We start from the raw sequence: 27,987 nt of genomic DNA, 5'->3' as shown, positions 1-27,987 counted from the left end.
TCCGTCTCATTCTCTCCTCTCGACGATGTCTTCTTTTTAAAGAGGGGTTCCCTCGAGTGGAGGGGCGAAACATCGGCGACATACGCGTTTTAGGCTATTTCCTCTAGTTGAGCTGCATCGCTTTGCCAGTCGGACTTGCCTCACCTAGCCATTTGGACAACAAGGTGCCCCAACTGGCTCCTCTCAGCAGCGTTGGAAAAAAGACGAGATAGTGCCTGCCACACGGAGCTACGGTACGGTAAGTAGCAACACGTTTATCTTTGCTCATAGAGCTTTCGTTCTTCTCTTTCAGTTTTTTGTACACATGCAGAGCATGGGGGTTGCATGGTCAGCACTGCTCTCATGTGCATGCTGTTTTAGTCATGTGTTTAGAGTCATGTAAACTGGAGGACGTTTGCAGAGACAGATCATGGCCATGGTGATGAAGGAGATTCCCAGGGAGTGGTACTCAGTCGGACTGGCCGAGCAATGTGTGTTATCATAGCGCCCACCCCCCTCCTCATCCTCCTCCACCTCCACCTCCACCAGCAGAAGCAGCAGCCAAAGTGTAATGCCAAAGCGATAATAGTGCTTTGTCCGCGGAATAGAGCGTAACAAGGTCAATGATAGGGACACAGTAACCTGTGAGCTCAATAGTATGATATGATTGGCTGGATGGATGCAGGATGTGATCACCTGGATAGCTGTCCAACCTGTGTGTTGGTTGCGCGTGCACGTGGGGGTCACAAACTTCATGGCATATTGTGTGTTCTATAGCCTATCCTATATTTATTTTTTGTTGGGAGATGTTGTTCATTTCGCCTAGCCTACATTGAAAAAAAGGAAACCCCTCCGCTGTAAACTACGTAAGAAGCAACACCAGAAGGCTACCGGGTCAATTCAGGTTCGAACCAAAAGTGCCAAAGCAATTAACCCACATAGCACTCAATATACGCCAATTAGATCATAAGGCAACGAATGAGCTCATCAGAGATGACGCTGCCATAACATCATAGAGAAACCCTCCCGAGGCTTTTGGACGTCAGTGAATGAGCTTTCTTTTATATACTATCTATGTCTTCAACACGTGCACTGCTGATGAATGGTTGCGAGGAAAAGTGACAGGAGAAGAGTAAGCCTAGCCTAATGAAGTAGGCTAGCTCATCGCTTCTCATTCACTATCAAGATGAATCATGGACTCTTATGTGAAATCAGGGTAAAAGTATGGACTAGGCCTACAGTTTCTTCGGGCTCACGGCCTAGGCCTACATAAGGAACATATTTGTGGTGACAATTCCCTGGTGAACGGATAAACTGACTTGGATCTGGAAGCTCTGTTAAAACGCCATGACTGATAAATTCCAAATCGTAACATTTTATTTTACTGCTACATATTTTAATGTATACCTTATAGACTCACTAGTATGCACTTTAAATATTAAGTTAAAGTGCATAACAAACATATCTTTAAATATGTGATTAGCAGTGGTAGTTGTCAGATTATTAACTTAAAAAAAGTAAAATACTAGGCTATATAACAAGCACATGTCCCACAATGAAACATACAAGTGCAGAAGTAAGTCTACTAGTTTAGTTTAGTTTATTAGTTTATTTGTCAGGGACCATGTACAAAGTAACATTAATCTCACAGAGAAAAGATGCATTGTACCAGATTATAGCAGTTTTCTAATTTCCATCTGCAGTCCCTGTGCAGGTCAACACAGAATACAACAACAATATACAGTATATACATATCACATCACTATATGGCACACATGAAATCACCATTTTAAAATTACACTGAGATAAAACTATCATTAAAACGAGGACTAACAGCTAAATGTACCTAAATGATCAGAAATACAAGTATTTCTGCAGGAAAAGGCCCATTCAACTGATGTATTATTATTATGCTAAATTATTAGATTGTTACTGTATCAATGTCTATACATTTTACTGTTATGGGCCATTGAGGTGGAGCTAGATTGAACTAATTAAACCCCCAACCTCCATAGGGCCATAAAATAAAGCAGAGGAGTCGTGAGATGATTAATTAGGGGGGCATGCAGAAAAAAAGAACGAAAGTAGCCATACTGCCATACCAATTTGTTTCACTTTCTTGGCTTTGGACTTAATCATTGTCCTCATGTGAAATCAATTGGTTAATTGCACAAACGCTGGCTCTCGGTGCTGTGGCTGAATTCAGTTAATTCACGAAAGAGGGGAAGTTAACGTATTATGATACTCGTATCAAGTATGCTACAAAACACTGAAGTTGTGTACAGGTAGGCTACCTCAAAATTAGGAAGTAGGTAAGAGAAGTTTAGGGCTTGCTCTTTCTATGTTTTAATCACTACTTTTACCCAATAGCCCCCTCCAGTGATTCCCCTCACTTGTACACAGTATCATAAATTACTTGCTCCTTTTTTTCTTCTTCTGCTAAGTCTCATTTTTAAGGGCTGCCATGAAACGATCTTTCAGTGTAAATGAAAAAGCTGCTCTGCCAGGCTACTCTTTGACACACTAGTTTATTGTAGTTGAACATTAATCTTTTAGTTTTTTTTTTTCTTCCCCCAGCAGACTTAACCGTCTCCGGGCAGAGCCTCTTTATCACATTGACTCCTCTGATCCAACGGGGGCCACTCCCCACCTCACTATACCATCGTAAATGTCATAAGTCCTAATATAGAGTTGTTTTAATGACTCACACATAGACCCGTCATTAAATACCCATGCTGGACTAATACCGGAGCCATTACTGTAAAGGCAGTCTGCTGTGAAGTGACGATGGGTCTGTGCCAGGATTCTAATGTAAAGCTTAAATCATCAATGAGACACGGGCCAATAGAATTTTTTTGGATTAGCTGTATTTTCCGGATGTCAAAACGCTCTATGCTTAATTGTAGTTTTCTGCAATGTTAAACAGAAATCCCACAGCGGGCAGATTAATTTCTCCATGAATCTGTCCCCAGACCTGTAAGTTAATAGAAATATAAGCAGTGCTGGAAAGTAACTATGTTTACTCATTACTGTTATTTAAGTACACATTTTATTGTACTTTTTACTTTACTTGAGCATTTCACTTTTATGTGAAACATTGTACTTCTACTACACTACATTTATCTGCCAGCTTTAGTAACTAGTTATGTATAATAGATAGGTAAAGTAGTTATAAATGTCTGTGTGTGTGTATTGGTGCACCTTGTCACAAGTGTCTTTTGAAATGTCAGCGTTCCACAAAGGAAACATTTAACCTCTTAGATTGGTTTCTTGTAAAATAACGTAGAGTATAAAGGTTCAGTATGCATTTTCAGAGGAAGGGGATTTTTTTACATTTGCCGAAACTTAGTTTACAAAACATAGTTTCTCTTTATTTAATTCTTAGTATTGAATAATTCTAGCAATATAAATAAAAAAATAGATGATTTTGAGGAGCCTGGAACCAAACGTAAGACTAGAATATATGTGTTAACCAAACTTTGGACAACAAAAACAGTGAAACAGTAACTTTTCAGGAAGCTTTCTAACTTTTTTCCTGTGTGGAAAATGTGTTTCCTCCTAGAGCAGCAAAAATCATGTAAGCAAATTAGCTTTAAATTAAGCAATACACAGTGCTGCATTTAAGTGCTATTTCATTTTTAATATACTTTTTAATAAACCATCACCATGTTCTTAGCCAAGTTCAGAAGAAAAGTGTTCTTAGCCTGTGTCTATCAAACATGTCAAGGCTCATATTTATCTTGTGGCCTTTTGAATTGAACTTCCTAGCTATACTTTAAACTAATTGATCTCCACCTTTAACGAGCAAAACAAATACAATTTAACTTTTGCATCCAAGCATTATTATTAACAATCAAATAATGTAATTTGAGTTATACTTTCAGTCAGTTATTTTATTTATTTCATAACTAAAATACACTTTACTTGTGAAACATATTTAATTTGACTTCAATTCACTTTTGAATGGATGACTTCACTTATATTGTACTGAATTGAGCCTTCTATTGAATGATATACGGCAAGGTCTACAGCTACTGTATACCTCATACTAATAATTTTCTATGGACTTTTTCCTTTTACATGCAATGCTACAAACATCTACGGGCCAAGTGCATTTAATATATCTTACATCTATGCATAAAGCCTAATGATCTAGACGTGTTGGAATGACTTCAGACGTAATTTCATTTGAGTGTAACACTAAGTCAAATATTTTGTGCATCCAATTGGTGTTTACACTGCCTGTCATATCAGCAGTTCCACACCGGAGCGTCTTCCGATGGGAAGCGATATGAGCTTCAAGGTTGCTTGGTTTCATTAAAATAGGCTTGTTTTTTATTTTTCTCATTCATTGTCTTTGTCCTGGAGAAACCCCAGACCTAAACACCAGGAATGCAAAAATTCACCCTTTCTGAAGTGAATCACAGATGCTGGACGGTTTTCCATGCCATGAATTCCTTACAGTCTACACACTTTTATAGTAAGAGCTATAGCCGGGGGGGGGGGGGGGGCTCATGAATAACATTAAATTGTATGTGTGTCTCCGTCCTATCACATGCTGATGTATGTTTAATTTCACTGTTAACCCGTGGCGGAATTTTGACAACTTAAGATCAGCCTTTATTGAATTCATCTTCAATGCCCTGCCACGCTCTTTGTCCACAGTAACGCTGGTGCTTTCATGTCCGCTCTCAGTATGAAACGGGGAATAAGGTGTTCGTTCGGACTAACCGTGAAGTGCTTTGTGTGCTAAAAGGCTGGCACTCAGATACTTGATTCATCCACATCTGTATATATACCGCCATATACCTATTATTTTATATTTTCATAGGAACAGCTAGGAATGAATAATCAGTGCCTGACATATTACAAAGAATCAAGTCATCTATCCTATGTGTTTTGACTAAAGCATACGTCGATTTGAAATTCAAAGTGAAGTTTTGACAGCTGCAGGTAGGGAAGCTGTCTCTGTTATTGTGTAGGTTGCTGATTGGGTTTTGGCCTTGTCACTCAAACACTTAATTTTTCTATTAAGAAAAACAGGGAAGGCTTACCACCTGATCACCTCTCTTTATTTTTTACTTAATGTGTGATGGTTAACTATTGAACCTTTACTCATCTGTGCCAAGTCAGGGCCAACGGGGTGCTAGCTGTTAAATAGGTTTAATAATGCTGTGAAAACGGCATATTTAACATAGGAGTCAATGAAAAATTGCTCTGTTTTGAAACCTGCCCTTAGTGGCCACTCCGTGAACTGCAATTGTTGTTACTTTCGCATTAGATGCTGGTAGAACTCAACTTGCTGTGGTTGGGGCTTGGTCTATCCTCCCGTTCGGGGAAGTTACAGGAGCTACGGTAGCCTTCAAGGATAAGAAGCTAGTTACTAAAGATGGCATAATCCACCACTGTCTCAAGTCTTTCCACAATATCAAGTGATGAGGAGAAGATCTGACGTATTTAGTTATTTATTCTATAGTAGTTATTTTTAGTCTTCCAAAAGGTGACACACATTATGCGTAAGGCTGTAAAGTTCGTCTGTTCTGTGCTACAGTAGAAAAATGGAGCTACCTTTGTAGATATAAAATGTTCTTTTTAAGGTAAAAAAAAACCCAACAACTTTATTTTTAAGTGATTATACACTCATTAAAACATACTTGTATGAATATTGTATTCTATTAAAACTAAGTTTGTTCTAAAAGTGCTAATTCCCTTTACACACTGTACTTTGAACTGTTGAACTATAGCGATGAAGGCTTTTGCAGCTATTGCTTTTGCCTGAATTTGTTACTTTTGTTCCACTTTTTTTGTTACTTTTGTGAGTCTTAACAATATTTAACACAGTGTGGACTCGTAGGGGGTGATTTTTTATTACCGAGGTTGAGTGTAACTGTTATTCACGCTGTAAGTGAGCCCTCCTATTTCCCCCCTTCTACTAATCAATACTACTGTTTTTGTTCTTAGCTTTTGGCAGAGAGGTGATCTAACATGCACAGGTGTAGGTTCAAAATGTAAACAGTTCTCGTAAGTGATTTTACTTTTTATATAAGACTTTTAAAATTGTAAAGAGCAAACAAGACATGAACATAAAATGGGGGCACACCTGTATTGCTGTGTCATATTATATCCATTAAATGCTCAAAGCTTATCCTGAGCATGTAGCATCCTCTTCTTCTTTAATGAAGGTAGTCAATTTCTCCACATATACTTTGGAATAGCCCTTCACTGGATCTAAGACGGAGAGTCATTTTTTTCAATTGCATAAAGCAGTTCAAGTGTGTCCATCCATTGTTGAGGTTTGGAGAGTCTGGTTGATACCAGTTCTTAGTCATAGTGTTATTACAGGCCATACACAATTTTTTTTACAAGTGGCATTTATTAAAGCAACCAAATCCACTTCCTGGAGCTTGTGGATGAATGTTGTGTTTTCCACACAGAACACATCTACCTGTGATATTTCTGTGTTTAGTTACTTCTCCCATTTTGCTGTTATTGGTAGCCTATCTGAAGAAATCTTTATTTTCTACATCAAAAGTGTCCGTTTAAAGAAAAAAGAAAATAACAATAGAACTGATTGGATAATCTTCCCTTCTTTATAAGTGGAGGTATTGATTATTTGACTTCACAGAAGCCGGTGACAATCACTTGAGTCACACTCAAAAGGCACACTTTAAGAGAGTGTGAATTGATGTAATAACTGTGCATTCAACTCTGTCGTTGAACTATGTGTGTATGAGTCAGCCTCTTTTCAGCTCTTTTGACTTGCATCAACATTTCTGGTCAGTTTAAAATGTCTGTGAGGGTATGAGTTAGGTAGCATAGTCGCTGGCTATGATAACAGAGGATTCAGGTGTTCAAAAACTGTGGCCATAAGGACAGAAGAGAAACTGGTTTTGGCACTCATAGGTCATTCATTTCTCTTCATTTACAAATACTGCATCCCATCAGTGCCACACTCTGTGGACCCGCTCGATCTGGAAGTATACAGAAGTGTCTTGAGTAGCCCACACCGTTGTATTTAGAGCTTTTTAATTAGGGGGCTGCGACTGGTGTTTGCCACATGAAGCAACGGCTTTCACAGAGCAGCAGGAGGCAGTGGCAGTGAGTGCAGCAGACATGAGCTCAAGCAACACCCACGCCCTGACTGTCCATCCTATGGGAGACACTTAACTGGATTAGCAATGTGGGCATTTTCCAGGGTTGATCTGCTAAATGTACTGTATGTTTAACCGTGCCTAATTTGACAAACTAAACAAAAAAGGATGCAGAATATCCCCAAGTGATTTCCTGATAGCAGTGTGTGTGGAGCAGGCTTTTGAACCAGCATTTAGACTTTTGTGTTAGGAATTAAAGCTGACATCAAATATGAAACATCCACGCAATTACATAATGGTATGCTTGATAGTAGAAGTATTTTTAATACGCTTCTCTTCCACCAGCTACAACTCTACACTGCTGCTGAAGGAAATGAGAACAATTTTTTTTACGTGCGTATATTTTGCTGATTATATTCAATGCAAGCCACAGGACTTTAGTGTTGAGTATTTACTGTGGTATTGCTACTTTTACTCATGTAAAATCTAGAGAGTAAATTCTTCCTCCACTGCTGTCGGTGTGTGTGTGTGTGTGTGTGTGTGTGTGTGTGTGTGTGTGTGTGTGTGTGTGTGTGTGTGTGTGTGTGTGTGTGTGTGTGTGTGTGTGTGTGTGTGTGTGTGTGTGTGTTATAGTTGGACAACATAGGCAACATTGTTGGGGTCACTTGGGACATTTGGGTGGTTAGACTTGATCTGTGGTCTTATTGGTTCTTCTTGTATCCAAACCCCAGCCAGTACATTGAAATGTGTCAGTTTCCGCATATCCCCTCTCAAGTTACCACACTTTGGAGGGGTCAGAGGCAGAGCGCAGGCAGGGTCAGCTGTAGTACAGCTCAAGGACACAATGGTAGAGATGGTAGGCACTAGACGTAATACCAGCCACTACTAACACCCTCCTTTCCGGTGCTAGGGATCGAACCAGAGACCTCACTGTTTGGCCACCTTTCCCTCTAGGCCACCCTACCACCCGGCAGGATGGTGGTTCCTTCATGTTTTTACATAGACATGAAGGTAGCCTATTATTGACCTCATCCACACCAGGATGGAGTTGATTTTTCCTCGTTATATTTTCCCTGCGTATTAATTTTTCTCTAGACGTGTTTTGTCTGGTGGTTGACTGGTCTTGGTTCGGTCACGACAAATGACAGGGTGAGGCTGTACTGGTATGATGGGGGGGGGGGGGAGGGGGGGTGTAAGTAACGTAACATCTCTCCCATGATGTAGGCCTAGCACCTACGTGTTTCAATGTAGTGGCACCAAGTAACTATTGCAAATATTTAGTTTGAATAACCCCCCCCCCCCCCTCCCACCCACCCACCCATAATTAACAGCTGTTGGACGGGGGGCGTCAAGCGAGCCCTGGTCCTTATGGCAATAGGTTCACATGAAGTTCTGTGCAAAATCGTTGGTTGAAGCCCAACCAGGAAGAGCACTCACACACAAGCACACACACACACATCTCGCAGGCAACGCCACCGACCGTCCTCTCTCCACTTCTCTCTCTCTCTCCCTCCCGCCCCCCACCTCTCCTCCTCCGTTTACCCGCAGATTTGTTCGACGGTTCCCGGCTGGCAGGAGGAGGAAGCGTGTGTCGGCGAGCCGTAAGTTACCACCTCTAAAACAAATTTGCGGTGCTATTTTTTCCTCTCTCTTCTCGCCCCGAATGTTTGAAGTTGTTCCGACTGGCCAGCCGTCCATAGGGGAGCGCACTCCACAACCCATTTTTTTCTGTCGCTTCGTGCACTAGAAGCGATACACAGTGCTGCTGCCTTTGCTGCTGCTATAGCCCTACGTGCCATATCCTCCAAACCAGCCTGAGATCGGCAACAGCCGCTGTATCGGTAAAACGGAATCCTGTTGTAGAAAATGTGATCAGAAGGGGGTGACTGCCCTTTATTTATTTGGCTTGGTGTGAAACCTATGTGTGTATTCTTGTAGCCCCCCCCCCCTCCTCTTCCTCCCCTCTTTAGCCCATATTTAGAGCCTGGCTGGCTACTTCAGATGGACAAACGTCAAGCTGTATTGTATCCCATCCTGCTGTATCTCTCGGCCCCTGTTTAAGTATACGCATAGTAGCCTATAGTGTCTTAATGCATGTTCATCTGAGCGGACAGTGGTATAGATCGAGCTCAAGTGCTAGATCAAGGCTGTGTGGTTTAAGTCTTGAAAAACAAAAAAACAAACAGTGACCTAATGTTTCGGATTCGTTTCGTCTCTTCTCGATGCATCTTAACGTGCGTGTCACCAAATGTAAAATGTAAAACAAGAGCCTATAACGATCTGATCCGAAAGGGCTACGTTACCCGGCTGGCTGGTTATTTATTTTTGATGTGTGTGCACATGGGTCCACCCGAAAGTTCAAAGGAGAAACCCAGTTTAAAAACAAAGTGGATGAGCAGTTAATTACAGGTGTAATATTGGGCTTGATTGGCTGGATGCGTTATGGCTGTGGCACGTACAGCCAGTGCAAAGGGATCTGGAGTTTGAGTATAGGCTTTCTGCAAGGTGTTTTGCATGTCACTTTTTGGCTTGTGACAAATATATCTCATAGCCTACTTCTTACACTTCTGAGCCCTGAAAGCCTCAGAGATAGTTGGGGAATGTTGTTACTCTTAACATAGTTTTAAATCTGCTTTACATGTTAAAGGTGCACTGTGTAATATGACATCACCAAGAAAGTTCTAGAAAGTTCTAGAATGCAACGCTCCCTGGGTAACCCCACCCCTTTTGAATAATAACAGAAGCTACAGTGGCCTTCAAGGACAAGAACAATTCTAAATTCTAAACAATGCACCTGATGACATTCCAAAAACATGGATGCCTCCATAAGACCTGCCTGCTCAATGTACAAAATGTAATATTAATATTTGTAATTCTCTGTTCAGGAGGATAATTCAGATTATTGGCAGAGGTGATTTTACACCAATGAGGACATATTTATGAATGAGGATATTGATTTTAGCTTATAAATTACTTAAAATGTTACACAGTGTCCCTTTAAGAAATACTTAAATACACTATAATACTGTAAAATGACGATAACTCATCAATTACATATCCTGTAATTGCTCATTTTAAACCCCTGAACAAAGATTGATACCAAGGGGATCATTGCAGTTATTATTCTCTGTTTTTGTATTATTCATTTTGTTTGCCTTGCTATTTTGTGTAGCAACCCTTGAAATGCACAAAAATTAAAGTCATAATTGTTATTATACCATGGAAGGTGAATTAATAAGTACAATTTGTAATCATTCACATCACATGTGAGCTTATATACTTGTTTTAAAAACTAAAACTACTGACAACATTATGTTTATTTGCCTACAAACAATCATGTTTTCCTGTGTTATCAAACACTCTTGCATTCTAATGAGGAGTTGACAATCTCATATCTGTCTGGACCCCATTATAGGTTCTTATGAACAATTTATTCATTGTTCATATCAGTTTATTAATAATGAATAATGTGTTGACATGAAGAGAAAAAATGTTCTGTATAGATGTTTTCCTCTCTTATCCTCTTAATTGTCTTCTGACCCCCTAAGATTTATGTTGGGACCTAGGGCTCCAGACTAACCTTTTTACTAGGAGCACTGGCGCCTAGGGGTGGGAAAAATAATCGATTCTCCGATGCATCGCGATTCTCTCTCGAACGATTCCGAATCGATTCAGAAAAGTTAATAATCGATTTTATAAAAGAGTGTGTGTATATATATATTAGTGCTGTCAAGCGATTAAAGTATTTAATCGCGATTAATCGCATTAATGTCATAGTTAACTCGCGATAAATCGCATTTTTATTTATTCTAGCCTGAACGTCCCTTGACTTCTTTTTGTCCCATTATTTTTATGATATTTAAGAAGAAATACACTGAATTATAATGATGTCTACACCATTGTAATTCAGTGTATTTCTTCTAAAATATCATAATTTGCAATTCACTGCAAATAACAATATACACCCCCTCCCCCCCTGCACCCACCACCCCTTGAACAGCATTCACAAACATATTGGAACTTCTTTTTTTATTAAAAACCAAACCATAAAACAAATTAGTATTAAGGCTACAATAAACTGGTTGTTGTAGGCCTAAATGTTTTGAGAGTCTTTCATCCACGGCTTATTTCAGACTGTGTGTGGAGTGGACACACAGGTGGTTGCCATGGCGCTGCTGCAGCCGAGGCTTCAGTCTCCCTTCGTAGCGAAAATTAAAGTGAAAATGAATGACTGGCGGCTGCCTCTAACATTCATGGAAGTTTTGGTGTGCGCGCAGGGTTATAAGTAAGACTTCTGCAAATGACAAGCTTTCTGTTCTTTTCCGCGTATATATATATATTAGGGCTGTCAAGCGATTAAAAATAATAATCTAATTAATTACAGGCTCTGTGATTAATTAATCTAAATTAATCGCATACTTATATGACACTTTTATGCCTGTTTATAAACAACTGTATAGGCTACCGTTCGTCTCTCTCTCTCTCTCTCTCTCTCTCTCTCTCTCTCTCTCTCTCTCTCTCTCTCTCTCTCTCTCTCTCTCTCTCTCGTAACTTCTGTCTCCTCCTCTCAGCCAGGTTACTACATTAAATTAATTTAGGAACTACTAGCGCCGAAAAAAAACACAAAAAAACAAGCAGGCTAAATGACTGTCTATCTCCCACAACAGACAGCGCTGCACTGCCACAGGTGCGGTGCGCATAGCCTATGCCGACTCATTCACCGTCCTTCTCATAGCCAAAAATATTGACACAGACACACACACACACACACACACACACAAAGGAGGAAAAAAGACAGGCATATGCTTGGAAGAGTGAGAGGGGGCGGGTGTCCGTTTGAAGGAGACGATCGCAGCTAGCAAACAAAAGTGAGACAGAGGAAGATTGAGAGATACTGTTTTGAACCTATTGTTAATTAGGCACCCACTAAATCAATAATGCACAGACACTGCGGAGAATAACATAAGACGTATTCCTACCTTCATGCTTATTTGCCCGGAGCTTCCCATAAAACGTCCCTCTCTATACTTCTTTCTTTACTCTTTAATCCCGTGCGGGCCGTGTCAGCAAGCTACAGGTGCAGCTCCGCTATCGCCTCACCTCTTTTGCACCGGGTCAAAGGGCAACATAGAAGTGCGATTAATCTGCGTTAATTTTTTTAATCGCGTTAATTTTTCTTTGATATATATATATATATATATATATATACTGTATATGTATGTATGTATATATATATATTAGTGGTGGGCCGTTATCGGCGTTAACGTGCTGCGTTAACGCCAGACTCTTATCGGCGATAAAAAAAATATCGCCGTTAATCTCTTATTCCACCTCCTGTTCGGCTCAGGGGAGATAATAATAGCCGGGGGCCGTTGTTGACACTTGAGGAGCCTTTATTCTCTCACACACCCGCCGCTCTCTCTCTCCATCACTTGCCCACGACACAATCGGGTATTGGAACGCAGGGTGGGTGTGTGTGGCCACCGGTCGCCACGTGACTATAAGTTTCCAAGTTTTAAACACTTCTATCTCTTCAACGTCACCGTACCCGAATCCTAAATATCCCCTTAGCAGACGCTATATTTCATCGGGGGGAAAACTTTGTTTTGCGCCACAGTTCGGCCGTAATGCTGCTGCACACACAGACACAGACACAGGCGCACACACACACGCTGCATGTCAGAGAGGGGCGCTACCAAAAAGACGAGAGGAGCGGTTGGAGCAGTTGGAGCGTTTAGAGACACATGCGTGCACATTTATTTACATAAAATCGCAATCGCAGTCATTTGTGCAGTTATGTAAAATGTTTCACTAAGGAAAATTACAGAAAAAGTAACGCACAGTGACTTTGATGAGTAACTTTAATCTGATTACTGGTTTGGAGATAGTAACGCGTTAGATTACTCGTTACTGAAAAAAGAGGTCCGATGTCGGTAACGCGTTACTAAGTAACATCTTGTTGAACATTATTTATTTTCATCACCAATTATCATAGTAGAACAGCTTCCTCAAGCAGATGAGCCCCTGGTCTGATGCGCCACCTGGCTTGAGAAACACGTTCTCAGATACTTACTTTGAGTCATTATTTAGGGAGCACACACATATTATGAATGAATTCAAATGAGCCATTTTAATCTAGATTAATCTAGATTAATTCCAAAATTAATCTAGATTAATCTAGATTAAAAAAATTAATCTATGCCCACCTCTAATATATATGTATATATATATATATACTGTATATATATATATATACACACGTATGTATGTATGTGTATATATATATATATTAGAGGTGGGCATAGATTAATTTTTTTAATCTAGATTAATCTAGATTAATTTTGGAATTAATCTAGATTAATCTAGATTAAAATGGCTCATTTGAATTCATTCATAATATGTGTGTGCTCCTAAATAATGACTCAAAGTAAGTCTTTGAGAACGTGTTTCTCAAGCCAGGTGGCGCATCAGACCAGGGGCTCATCTGCTTGAGGAAGCTGTTCTACTATGATAATTGGTGATGAAAATAAATAATGTTCAACAAGATGTTACTTAGTAACGCGTTACCGGCATCGGACCTCTTTTTTCAGTAACGAGTAATCTAACGCGTTACTATCTCCAAACCAGTAATCAGATTAAAGTTACTCATCAAAGTCACTGTGCGTTACTTTTTCTGTAATTTTCCTTAGTGAAACATTTTACATAACTGCACAAATGACTGCGATTGCGATTTTATGTAAATAAATGTGCACGCATGTGTCTCTAAATGCTCCAACTGCTCCAACCGCTCCTCTCGTCTTTTTGGTAGCGCCCCTCTCTGACATGCAGCGTGTGTGTGTGCGCCTGTGTCTGTGTCTGTGTGTGTGTGTGTGTGTGTGTGCAGCAGCATTACGGCCGAACTGTGGCGCAAAACAAAGTTTTCCCCCCGATGAAATATAGCGTCTGCTAAGGGGATATTTAGGATTCGGGTACGGTGACGTTGAAGAGATAGAAGTGTTTAAAACTTGGAAACTTATAGTCACGTGGCGACCGGTGGCCACACACACCCACCCTGCGTTCCAATACCCGATTGTCGTGGGCAAGTGATGGAGAGAGAGAGCGGCGGGTGTGTGAGAGAATAAAGGCTCCTCAAGTGTTAACAACGGCCCCCGGCTATTATTATCTCCCCTGAGCCGAACAGGAGGTGGAATAAGAGATTAACGGCGATATTTTTTTTATCGCCGATAAGAGTCTTGCGTTATCGCAGCACGTTAACGCCGATAACGGCCCACCACTAATATATATATATATATATATATATATATATACTAGTATTCAATACTAATATTTCCATACTAATATTTCCTGCACCACTGCGCATGCACACCACACAAGTGTGAGTTGTTAAAAGTGGCGACAAAAGGGCTGAGAGCAGCAAACCCATATAACCTGCACTGGCTTTGTGTCTGTTTACGTTTTTGTATTAGAGCTGAATTCCAAGCCATACTTTTTGCACAATGTGATGAAATAACATAGACAATAATAGAATCCAAATCCTATAGAAACATGATTTACAAGAGTAGAAAGAAAATTAAAGTGAATCGGTTTAGTTTTTACACACTTCCATATTGTGTTGAAATGCAAGCTGCATTGATTATTGCACTGTTCATAGAAAGTCATATTTGTGACAAGAAAAGCTTTTTCTCTAATACAATATTAGAGAAGGCAATTCATCTGTTGATTGTATTTAATGATCATCACAAAAGTAGGAAGTGATTAGCAAACTCAGATGTGTATATAAATATATTTTTGAAAATCATACATGTACGTGAAAAAAAAATGCATCGGGGTGCATTGATAATCGATTTTGAAGCGAATCGTTGACCTCTGAATCGAATCGAATCGTGAGGTGCCAAGATATTCCCCCCCCTACTGGCGCCCCTAACTCAATGCATCCATTCACATTTTTTCCAATTTTAACTATATTAGGCCTACTGATATTGTATTGTCAACATCTTGCAATATATTGCATGTTTTGGACCACACTGACAACAGATGATACAATTCACTGTGTTTTTGATTTTGCAACGCCATGTTAAACCCTTCAGAGATTCCTTCAGGAAAAGGGATTGTTTTAGCCTATTTTCACCACAGCCCCTTCTACACCTTGAGCCCTTGGATTTTTCCTCCTCTATCTCTGCTGACTCCTCTATAAGGAAAATACTTATTGGCGCAAAATTAACTAGTAGTAGCTAGATGACAAAATCAACTAATTTGCATAATATGCAATTCTGAAAGAGGCTAAATGAATAGAAAATACTGACCAGGTAGGCTATACAAATTACCTAGGCCTCTTTACATATAACTAACTTTACAAACTTTGTTAGTTGCCATAATTTCAAGGTTAGCTTTTTTTTATAGATACGCAGTCGCCTATTGAATGTGGATCTATACAACTATTTACTTGTTTACAAAAGTCACATGGCAGCTCAGAGCGGACAAGGTGCTGTCTGTCTGGGGGCTGCTGCAGGTGGCGGGGGGCTTCTATCAGACTGCCCGTATGAGTGAGAACTGTCAGCGGTTAGGAGGAGGAGACATCAGCCGTTGCTACTCGGCTCTGGTGAGCACGGTATTAATAAAAAAAAGTTGCAAGATATGTCTCTGGTCTTTAACTAGCCTCAGCGCTATGGTGGAAAGTTGGCATATATAGTGGAAAAAGTCGCCAGTTGGCAACATGTTAAAGACGTGACGACAGCGGGACACCGAGACGAGAGTAGGTCACGTGATCCGCGCAGTTGATTGTGTCACTGATAACTCGCCGCCTGCTCTCTCTCTCTTTCACTCTCACTCTCGCTCTCTCTCAAACACAAAGCACTAATGGCAGTAATAATAATAATTAAAAAATATGTCTGCACATTTCCCGGTCGCGTGCGTGCCCTATAGTTGAAAAAAAGTACTCGCAATGTCTCAAAAAATGGTTGCAAAATGCAAGCATTTGGTCGCAGTCTGGAGCCCTGGGACCCATTGGGAGGTCCCGACCCGTAGCTTGGGAACCATTGGGCTGCTGTGTTGAACTGGCAACCTTCTAATACAAATATATGTTCATGTTAGGTTCCCATTTAGTGTGTGGTTTGAAGTGACTGCCTCATTTTATGTGGCAGTTGGTCTACAGAATATATTATAGTATTGTTTGTTCTGCTGTGTTGGACTATTCTCTTTAATTCATTATTTTAATGCTAATATTTAAAGCATGCTTGTAGTTGAATTTGGAGGCGAGTGCATGAAACGTGTGTCGGACAATTCTAGTTGTTTACTCTAGCTATGCCTACAGTTTCAGTACAAAAAAAGATGAATGGAGTGTGTGGATAATTATTGAATTTCATTAGTCCATTTGCGTGTCCTGCTTCTGCTGGTTTATTATTTAAACCCACAAATGGGCTGCTGCTATACACACACACTGTCTCAAGGGTCTTGGGGAGATCTTGTTCAAGTGTTATCATAAGTATCCCGGTATGCCTGATGTTTGATGCTCTGAGAGGAGCTGATGATCTGTTTTCCAACCAATTAGAGACGGAGCGCAGGGTCATTAATCTGCTTGTAAATGTGAGATTACATCCTGAGGATCACCGGGCCTCGGCTGTGTGTTTAAAGAGCCAAATTGCCTTTGGTGTGGCAGTGGCACATGAGATAATATCATGAGCAGGTTATTCCCTTCAGTGTTTTCCCCACCTGCACTTCTCAGCAGTGACCCATAACTGATGCTGGAAGTGGAAAGTAGTTTAAAAAAGCTCAGAATCAAGGTTATTGGTTAGATGTAAGACAACATACAAAACAGACTTTTGAATATTGAAGACTTATTCACAAGACACATTTTCAATAGTTTTTCTTGAATTCAGATTTAAAAAAGAAGTGAAACACCTCACAGAGGTTAGGGTTTGAATTATGGAAGATATTGAGTTTCAGTCTCGGATGGCAAGGTCACATTGGAAAACGGATTACAACTTGCCCAGGAAGCACAGCTCGGAGTTTGCTGTAACTCTTTGCCAGTTGATAACGTGCATTAAAACAAAAAAAAATTGTATTAGAATTTCTTCAGAGATGTTTGAATAAATATGCAAATTTGAAAATACCTAACTAATTATTTGTTAAATCTAGATGTTGGATAAAGCCAGAGTTAAAATCTACAAAACATATTTTGGCTCATTAAAAATTATGTATGGCTCTTAAAAATGCATTTTTGGCATGATTTTTAGAACAAAATGTATCGTAAAAAAGAGGAAATAGACAGAAACAGTGCTTGAACAAACATTGTTCTTGCCTGCCAGTGCAGTCTCACCCTAATGCTTTTTGTAACATTAAATTAAGTGTTTTCTGAGGTGGTGTACATTGAAGGAATCCTTTTTAAAACTGTAATTAACTTTTGAAATGTGTACAGTTTGATTGAATTTTCACAAATCCTGTGGCTTTATTCCTATTGGCTAATGCTAGGATCGCTCAGGCATTTCACCGCCTACACGCTGCACAAGCCCAGTCAGACTGGGGCGGACAAAATCAAACATGTTTGAAACATCTTGTCGGGCTTCGGCTGTTATGAAGTCTTCAGTTGGGCCAAAATCTTGTACTGGTTCATACTACAGGGACATTTGCATAAACCAAGCCCTGGCCTGTAATTCTTCAAGCACAGAATAACCTGGAAGACATTTTAAAAAGAAAAAAAAATTACTGTGGAAGGACCTGGGATGACTGTGTTTTTAAACTGGCATCCATTTAGGCCTACTGCGACATAATGCTTGTTTAGTGAAATGTGGGAGAACTGGCTGTAGAAGGCCAGGACACCGTGGCTACACAGTGTGTGATGCAGAGAGTCAGGGGACACGGGGGACACTGAGTGACCACTGTTAGCAGTGATGTAGAGCGCTGTCTCCCCAGGAAAGACATTGAGTCTGCAGTGGACAGCAACATTGGTCATGGACCTTTATTTATGAGTTTTGCCTATTATGTCAATGTTAGGGAGGGCCCAACCATTTGGCTGAACCAAACGTTCAAGTCCGAGCAGACTCATACAGGTTAATTATGAGGAGAAAGATTTATATATATTTTTTTTACACAAGGTGAATTTTTGTTGGGGAAAAAAAACTAACAGCTATTAACATTACACGCAAAAAATAATATATGTGACTGTCTGTGTATGTTAATTGAAAACAATAACTTAGGGTGTATTCACACCTGCCGTGTTTAGTTCGGTTGAAACAAACTCAGGTGCACTCCCGCCTTCGGTGTGCATCTTTCAGGCAGGTGTGAACACAGCAATCGCACTCAAGGGGTGGACCAAACAAGCGCTCCGAGACCCAGCTGAAGAGGTAGTCTCGGTGCGTTTCCTAACGCACTCTGCTGCAGTTCGTTTGTGGTGTGAATTTGGCCGGACTCAATCCGACCCAATTGCAGGAAGCACTGTGCCTTTTCTTTCTTTCCTGTTTTAGTAAATCGCTATCAGCTTCACATTATGCTAAAGTGTTGTTGTCGCCATTGTTAGGAAGATTAGTTGTGGTTTGACCGGGAGCCCCAAGCGAATATATTACATTTGATACAGACATGATGCGTAAACATGCTGATTTGTTCAGTGATCAGATGAGGGAGAGGGGAGTGTCTCCCGCACAGTTCCAACAGGTTCAAGCTGCGCTTTGCATGAAGTGTGTGTTTCCCATGTTAACGGGACCGTCAATACTATCGCCGTGTTCGTTTGGTTTTGGTTTTGACACCCTGATGACACACAGCTATTCTTCTCACGAGCCGCACGTCCAGCAGCAAAAATACAGTAACAATAATGTTTCATAACGTGGCATTGACATAGGCCTACAGTATATATATATTATAACCATATTAAACAACAATAATTTTATGTTTTTCTTCTTTATTTATAGGCTTGATGTAGGTATATTTATTTATCATATCTAACCCCATATTATATCAATTATACTATATTTCGCAGTTTTCACTTTGTGCTTCCTACCGGTACTTCTCTCTTCCCCAGAATGTCTGTCCAATGCATGAATGACCTCAGATCACGTGTGGTTTTGCTTCGTAATGCTGGTTCGCTTGCAAAAGGGGCAATATGAAAGTGGACCACAGCAAGTGAACTAGCGGACATTCCCAGTGTGAATACACCCTTAGTTCGTCATTAAGGTAGAACATTAATTTTTAGATTGTTTTGGTGGAACATTTTTAATATGTATTTAGCGGAGTTTTGTTTCCTTTGTGGTGCAGATTCTACTGTGCATTCAGTTTTCGAATGCAGATCCTTTGTCTTTTTACATGGTTTGTCTGCCTCATTAGGCAGACGATACATTTTTATGAAGTTCAAGTCTCTTTATTTTTCACAACATATACAGTTGTTGGCAATTCAATTCTATAATCTCAGGCTTTCCAACAAAGAAACACACATAATATGTTTGAGGACACACAAGGGAATCGAAAACACACAACTACAGTAAGACTTAAAAAAATACACTGCTTTACCTTTTGCTAAAACACACCAAAGTGTGGTCATGGTCTTTGTACATGCATTATTTAAAGAACAGTTGCTTCAACACACGCACGCACGCACACACACACACACACGCACGCACACACACACACACACACACACACACACACACACACACACGTATTCTTTTAATATATAATATTCTCAAGATAATTGTTTGTTGCTTATTGATATTAATAAAACCATGTAGCAAACATTGTTTTACAATGAGCTTATGGGGTATTTAAATGTTGTATGTATGTTAAATATGCACAATATTCCCTCTCTACAATATATTGATATTTTCACATTTCGTTTGGCAGTATTTTAGCCTGGGCTAAGTAGGCATTTAGCTCATCGGATTTTGTTGTTGTATTTCTTCAGTCTGTTGAAACCTGAAGGCCTTTTTCACCTTTTTCCTTTCAGACTTAACAATTGGCCTTAACTAGCTCCTATTTGTGTGTTCTGTTTCACACCAGGTGATAAGGCAACGAGCGCAGTGAATGAATGACAGAGGGCATCATTTTCCTTTTTATATAACACACACATACAAACACACGCACACCGACCTACAGTATAATAATGACAGGATCTCAAACAGGCATACTGTAGCTGAATCTTGCCATATGATCAATGGCATTCAGTCTGATAACACATCTATTCTGCTGAATTTACTCATCACTAAGCTTCTTGTGTCGCATCAGAGGTTTTCGTGTTTGAATCTTAAATAAAGACTTGTTATTCCTGTGTCTTGCTGGCTGTTGCTTTCCTTCATTTTCTCTGTGCCACAGTACTTTCCGCACAACAAAAGCTCTTCCAACTTTGTCTTATTTAAAGTCATAAGAATTAATTTAATTTGAAATAATGCATATGGTCCTTTTTTTTTGGATAATACACGTTCCCCTCCCTGAGTTTCTTCTCTGACTACAATCCTGTTCTGATCAGTCAACATGGCCATAACTATGGTGCCGGCTGATCTTACTGTTTTCTGTGAGAATGTAATATAAGAAACAAAAGTTTTGGGGCTGAAAGCAGCTCTATTGACCTAATGAAAAGCTTTTTTTTGTAATTCATTTCAACTACTGTGCAGATAACTGGTGGTTGTTCTCTGCATTGTAAACATTGTAAGGAAATGGTGAAACTGGGACAAACGGTAGTTTTTACCACTTGTGGTTTCTCTTATCTCTAGGCCCCGTGGAGAAGCATGTGATGACTCACGCCAGGCAGAAGGGTTCCCCCAGGCAGAGCGACGGTAGCGCTGAGTGGTGGGACAACTGCCCCCTATGGCCACATGGTGGCGCTATGGGCGACACCTGGCCCGAGCGCACACTACGGTTCGGCAGGACAAAGAAAATAAGTGGGATCATCGAACCCAGGAAGGACAAGGCCAAGAGGATGAAGGACAAGAGAGGAGGAGCAGAAAAAAAATCCGATCAGAACAGAAAACTGGACCGGAGGCGAGATAAGAAACGGGGCCGGAAGTCGTATCCTTTGCGGGGGAGGGGCGAGGTTTCAGATGGGGAGGGGCTCAGCACCAGCTGCCATGTCATTCTCACCCGATTGGAGGAAAGCCTCCGAGACCGGGAGGGTTCCAATGACAGGAAGCGAAAGGATGCACGCCGACGTTTATCTCTCAAACGCAAACCTAGGAAAGGGAACGGCAGTAAAAGAAAAGAGGGAAAGCCTTTACAAAAAAACAAATCAAAGTCCAACAGCCCAAGTCACGCCGAGTGTTTTCTCGTCACTCAACCTCGCAAGCGCAGACTGGCCTCTCTCAACGCCGAGGCAGTGAACAGTCTGCTGCTGGAGAGAGGCAATGACACTCAGCCATCAGCCAAGCAGGCCAAGAGACAGGAAGAGCCCACCATATCCCCAGATTCAGATCCAAACAGGAACGTTGTTGTCCCTAGAGGTCAGAAGGCGTCACGAAAGAACACCAGTAAAGCCTCTGCATCCCACAAACTTGAACTGTGCCAAAGCTCCAAGCAGGTCAAGAAGGTCAAAGCCAAACGAGTGGTAGAGAGCGGGGGGATGAGCCAGGAGAGTTTGGATGCCCCCGCTCCCAGGAGATTGGCTGGTCTCAACGCTGCGGCCCTGCTCAAGTTAACCAGCTCCTCTGCTACCAGCAAACAGAGAGTAAAGGCTGTACCCACAGCTACCATCACATCAGACTGTAAGGCTCCTGCCACTGTCCAGACCCAGCCGAGGCAACAGCAGGCAAGAGTCAAACTCAAACACAAGGGCCAATCACAGAAGCAGAAGGGGAAAGAGGTCCCTATATCGACAGACAGCGGCTACACAGCCTGTGAGGAGAAGGCAGACTTTGAGCCCAAAGTGGAGTGGGAGACCGGCCCCTGCGCCCACCGACTGACCAAACCGGGCTACCAGTCTCGCAGCATGCTGGCGTACCCGCTGAAGCAAGTGAAGGAAGAGCAGCTGGAGACTGAACTGAGACCGTACTACTGCTGTCCCCCCGAGGGCTCGATGGAGTACTGCCACCGCCTGGCCTTCTTCCTGGGCCAGCAGCCCTACGAAGAGTCGGACGATCAGCCTCTCAACTCGGCCTTGACCCCCGTGAAGCGCGAGTGCCTCGTCAACCCACGGTCCCTGACGCATTCCCACCCACACACAGCCCTGGCCCTCAGCCCGCACCCATGCCTCTGCACCGCCGAGCACTGCTTCTCCAGCTACTACGTTCACATTGCCCACCCCACGCACCAAACGCACACTGGAACCACGTCAGCGAGCCTGGCCCCGCGACCTATGAACTTTCCCCCCTCCGGTCTATGTCCCAATCAGATGACTGGCTCCAAGCTGCTGGGTTCACGGGTGTCCCACGGCTCGGGGCTTGCCCACCCTGCCTTCTGCAACCGGGTGGCTTCACCATGTTACAGCGACGCCTGTGGGATCGGTGGCTACACCTACAGAGCCATGCCTCCTGTCGCCAGCAGGGGCTGTTCCTTCAGCACAGGATGCAGTGGATGCACACATGGCATCAAAACGGGTGAGTGGCAAATGGAGATTGATCACTGTAATGCAGGGGTGCCCACACTTTTTGGGCTTGCGAGATGCTATTAAGAAGCTACAAAAAAAAGTATGCTATTAATTAGGACGTAATCCAATCATTAGACTTCACTTTACAGAGCCAGATAGGTTTATTGATAAGGCCTCTGATTACATTTTTTTCTTTTAACTATATTTACATTTCTTAGTCTCTTTTTTGCTTGTATTGTGTACCCTTTGAATTTGACTTTGAAGGGTAATAATGTGGTAAATGTGTGGCTTCTTACTCGGCCCGCAGTCATGTTTCTGTCATCTCCTTGCTTTCATTTTAGTTTATGCTCCTTGTGTGGCATTTAATTAGTTTAAAGAAGCCCCGGCTGAAGTTATTCAGCTGACTCGAAAACCCTAACCCTTGCCATAACGTTTTGTCTCAAATGAGGAAAAATGTATTCCGCCCTAACCAAATGTCACTTAGATTGTCTAAATGACCATATTAAGCATTTTGATCTGGAACAGGCTAAAAATTATTATTGATGGCTATGATTGAGGTTTATTTTGATGTAATTCTTTGATTCACTGATCTTAAGCCCTCTATGTATAGCTATTGTATAGCCGTTTGTATTGTCATTCTCTCAATGTTATACTTGGATCACGTTATTTATTATATAAATAAAGTGTCCTTTGTTGTTTAATGTGTGCCTAAAGCTAATAGTGTGGCCCGGCAAGTGAGAACATTTGTTTTTTTGTTGTTCTTTCTTTTTTTGTTGGTATGGGCTTTGAAAGTGTCTATAGCTTGAGGCCCTGATTTAGATATTACTTGATAAGGAGCTCTATAGGGGAGACCGGGGTAAGTAGGCACACTTTTTACTCTAGTGAGAATTGCTCATCACCTAAACATCTTCCAATAGTCATTCCTACATTAAATTGAAGGTTAAGGTGTTGGCTTGAAATGTGAACCCCTCACTTTTTCTAACTTATTGTAATAAAGAAGAAATTTACCATCAAAGGCACATCTAACACATTGTGACAACCAACCCCATCAAGGGGTCGTTTGTCACACACTATGGGGTCGTTTGTCACAATGTTATCTTATGGGAAAAATCTTAAAAAGAAGGCAAGAAAGCAGAACTACATTTGAAAGTTTAATTTCATTGTCAAGTTGAAAAATAGGCCTACATTACTTTATGCATCTTAACACAAAATTAGCAAGGAATTAACAAAAAGGAAATCCATATTAAGACCAACCTACTGTATGGAACAACATAAAGAACAAAACAAATAGGTCTAACAATAATAGCCTACTCAACTCAAGGATACACACATTCAATATCTGAGTTACAGTGATGGCAAATGTAGGGTCTGCTCACTCTAAGCAGAGATTGAAGCTCGAATTTAGTCTTTTTCTGTTTTCTTGTGGTATTATTCAAAAGATGTACTCTTATCCTTTACTTTTCCAGAAGGTTACTCCTCCCCTCAGAGTGAGCACAGCCCCTCCCTCCTGGTACCCCCCTCCATGCCCGTGTCCAGCTGCCCTCTACCGAGCGTGCCCACGTCCAGCCAGACCAAAGGGCACCTGCTGACCCCCCTGTCTGGGCGAGAGCAGCCCCCGGCCAGGTTAAAGCTGGCCAGGGAATGCCCGCAGAGCACCGAGCCCTCCAACGGCTCCCTGTCCACGGGCCGCACACGCACACTGCCCCACAAACAGCCATCGCCCTTGCCAAGCCTCGGCAGCGCCAAACAAAAGAGAGTCAGCCGCAGACGAGCCACCAACGGCTGGCGGCCTGTTGGAGGGCCCACCGAGAGGGAGGTCTTTATTGCGGTAGGTCAGGGGCCTTCAACCTTGTTCAGCCCAAGGACCCCTTGTGTTATTATTAGATTGGCCGATAGAGAAAACAGAGTAGGGACCCCCAAAAAAGAAAAAGAAACAAACAAAAGGGTGTCGTATTTTAAGACTGGCCATACACTAACACATTTTTTTAAACCTATTTTAAACTCAGTTTGGGTGATAAAACATTTATACATATTTATTATTGGTCTTTATGATGATCATTGCTAAGGTTAGGTGCTAAGGCCTAGTTATTGTTACACAGCTATTCATTCTTATAACAACCCAACCTTAGTAGTCGAGTGTGGTCATGGGAATCATTCATTTTAGCTTATTATTGCCTATAAATGCTGGTAGTTTACTCAAAATCACATAAAGAAATTGAACGTCACAGATGTGAAGAGGAGCAAGAGATTAGAGAGCTTCTGGGTTGGTTGTCTATCTAGTGAGAATTCCACCACCTGATAACACCATGCTAGCATCCATGCAGCCGTGCGACAGAAAGGGAAAAACATAAATAAATAAAATAAATCTCTCGGGGAAAGATAATTGTGTTTTGACCCACACAACTTTGTGTGACAGATTCCTTTTTGTCTTCATAATGAGAATTTTATATCTGTTCCCTGTTATGTGTTTACGCGAGCATGTGCTGGTGCGTTTCACAGGGAGAGGATGAGACGGCCCTGCGGCAGTGTTATGAAGGAGTGGAGAGGGACGGTGAAGTGATACGAGTCAGAGACACTGTGCTGCTGCGATCGGGCCCCAGGAAGAAATCCCTCCCATATGTTGCCAAGATATCGTCGCTGTGGGAGGACCCCAAAACAGGTAGAGGAGACAAGGAGGGGGAGATCATGGATAGATATGGATGTTTGTGTGCATGGACGGATGGGCAAAGGAACATATGGTCAAGATTGTTTACCTGTGTGTGTGTGTGTGTGTGTGTGTGTGTGTGTGTGTGTGTGTGTGTGTGTGTGTGTGTGTGTGTGTGTGTGTGTGTGTGTGTGTGTGTGTGTGTGTGTGTGTGTGTGTGTGTGTGTGTGTGTGTCTGTGTCTTAATTTGCCTCCTCAGGAGAGCTGATGATGAGTCTTTTCTGGTACTACCGACCTGAGCACACCCAGGGAGGCCGAGATCCCAGCGCACACTGTGAGGTGAGGCTCAGTGCTTACATGATGGTTTCACACGAGCACAGTATCAGCACTTTGATAATGTGTGTGGCCCATCTAAATAGCTGACGTTCTGTTGTGTATGTGGTGTGGAGATTTATACAATAAATGGATGAGTGTTCTGAAATAAATCCAACTTTTGGGAAAAAGAGACGTTTTCATCTAAAGATTACAGTATAATTGACTATTTTATTGTGTAAAGATGCACGATATAAAATAACAAGTTTTTAAATGTATTTCACATTTTCTTGGTTTATTTATATAGTGTGACTGTATACATTGAAAATATGATTTCTAATATGTTAAACGTGATTTATTTGGTTTTGAACACTTTCGGTCTCCATAGAGTTAACAGTTAAAGAAAATTTCCATCCCACCATTTTCATCAGCCACATTAATGGCTTGCTAAATTTGAACAGCCATCTGTTTAAGACAAACACTGCCTTGTACTTCCATGTTATAGTTTATACTTTGGCTTAATGTGTTTGAATGTGGAAGGAAAGATTATTTTCTTAAATCAAGGCGACACGTGTCATTTGTTTTAACTTTCACTTGTATTTTATAGGGGAGGGATAATAGAAATGTTGTGATTATCAATGATTTGTTCATTATGAGCGAGTGATAATGCATAACGAGGAAATCCTGAAGTACGTAAGAAACTGATGTGAAAAGAGGAGCTGAACACCACCGTGTCTGTGCGCACATATTGAGACAGATGTGCTGCTGGAGACATCATTATCTTTCTCCCAGCAGGCATGAAACTGTTGATAGTTGGTTAGCTCTTTAGTTTAACCACAATGCCAAAAATGATGCTATCGCTGCCACCTCAGCCTTTGCAAAAACAAAGAGAAAGAGGAGCGAATTCACCGTAAGAAAGTGAACTCGGTGAACCACTACTCGTGTTCCTATTAGCAATGGATGTCAACATAAGTGTTGAGTAGAGCAGTGTTGTTGTTTTTTCTATGTATGTGTATGCGACGTGTGTCATGGCGGCAAGTATGTTTAGAAATACAGAGACACAGTCCTATCTCACAAGAGCAATTAATGTGCTCGCAGTTGAAAAGGGTTGTCACTTCTTCAGCCTTCAGCCAGCACAATAGGAGACACTTGTGTCGACAGTGATATTGTACACCCACTGTGGTTTCAGAATGAGATTTTCGCCTCTCGGCACCAGGATGAAAATAGTGTGGCCTGCATAGAGGACAGATGCTACGTTCTCCCACTAGCCCAGTACTGTAGGTAAGTAGACGGCACAAGCATGCAAGCAAACACACACACACACACACACACACACACACACACACACACACACACACACACACACACACACACACACACACACACACACACACACACACACACACACACACACACACACACACACACACACACACACACACACACACACTCACACAAACTCACACTCACACACCTCAGCCACAGTCTTAGGCAGAGAGTGGTTTTAGATAAAATGTGGTGTTGTTGCTCTTAATTTACACATCAGCAGCCGAGATATATCCTTCCTTTTCACACATCAGTAACAGTGCAGCTGTTAATGAATTTGAGGGAACAAACGAATGCATATTTGCTTAGACATCACATTTTCAAATATCTGTTGAGTTACTTGTTCTTTTCAAATTGAGGTACAACAATTATATATTGTATAGAGATGGGAATGATCCAATTCAATATCAGTTGCCAATATGGCGTATCATTCATATCCCCATACCCATATTTCATAGACTGAAGCTTTTATAAATAATACATATGTAATAATGTAATTTCAAGCCAATAGCCAAAATGTGGTACAACACATTAATTCATTAATTAGCAATTAAAACAGTTGTCAATTGGCCGTTGCACTCTTTTACTGTTAATCTTTTGAACTTGTGTATAGAAACAGTTCAAAACTGTTCAAATAATTTTCCTTGGAATACATTTAAATGTCCTGAATTGTGTGGCATTTACTGTGGGGTTCTCTACAGCCTCATGTAACCTAACATAGAACACATAAAAACGAATACAATAATAACAATTATACTCAAGGAACAAAAAAAGCTCTCGTATCGGATACAGTACAAAAGTATAACTGTGCATCTCTTATATTTAGTTTGGATTTAGTAGTTTCTACAGAGTACAGACAGTGGGTGTCAGGTTTTTGATTTCCCCCACTCTGTGTGTGTGTGTGTGTGTGTGTGTGTGTGTGTGTGTGTGTGTGCGCACGCCTTGGTAGATTTTGTGCCTTGGTGAAGCGGCGTGCTGAAGGCTCCCCACCTGGCATTGCCTGCGTGGTGCCCTGCCGGCCCGACTTCGCCCCTCCCTCCCACCGCTGTGTGCCCATGGACATCGACCCCGAGCTGGTGTATCTCTGCCGGCACGTTTACGACTTCCGCTACGGACGCATCCTGAAGAACCTGCAGTAA

The 27,987-nt window shown here is 41.4% G+C and overlaps 1 protein-coding gene across 2 annotated transcripts; it reads left to right on the top strand.

The window, feature by feature from the left end:
• Positions 1-96: 96 nt before the first annotated feature.
• LOC307265914 (bromo adjacent homology domain-containing 1 protein) lies at positions 97-27,987 on the top strand (the record flags this gene model as incomplete). Of its 2 annotated transcripts, none has more annotated exons than XM_080047758.1 (7): positions 97-238; positions 20,762-22,576; positions 24,033-24,394; positions 25,066-25,225; positions 25,470-25,549; positions 26,712-26,803; positions 27,798-27,987. In XM_080047758.1, exons 2-7 carry the CDS (start codon positions 20,782-20,784, stop codon positions 27,985-27,987), a joined length of 2,679 nt encoding a protein of 892 aa, XP_079903884.1. In that variant the 5' UTR covers positions 97-238; positions 20,762-20,781. The 2 variants fall into 2 exon arrangements, with proteins under 2 accessions (XP_079903884.1, XP_079903885.1); XM_080047759.1 differs by lacking the exon at positions 97-238 and adding an exon at positions 8,637-8,671.

This window comes from Ammodytes marinus, assembly GCF_949987685.1.
Source record: "Ammodytes marinus genome assembly, chromosome: 19".
In the NCBI taxonomy this organism is placed as follows: domain Eukaryota; kingdom Metazoa; phylum Chordata; class Actinopteri; order Uranoscopiformes; family Ammodytidae; genus Ammodytes; species Ammodytes marinus.
Note: the sequence above shows the minus strand (reverse complement) of the source record. Positions and strands in the feature narration are given on the sequence as shown.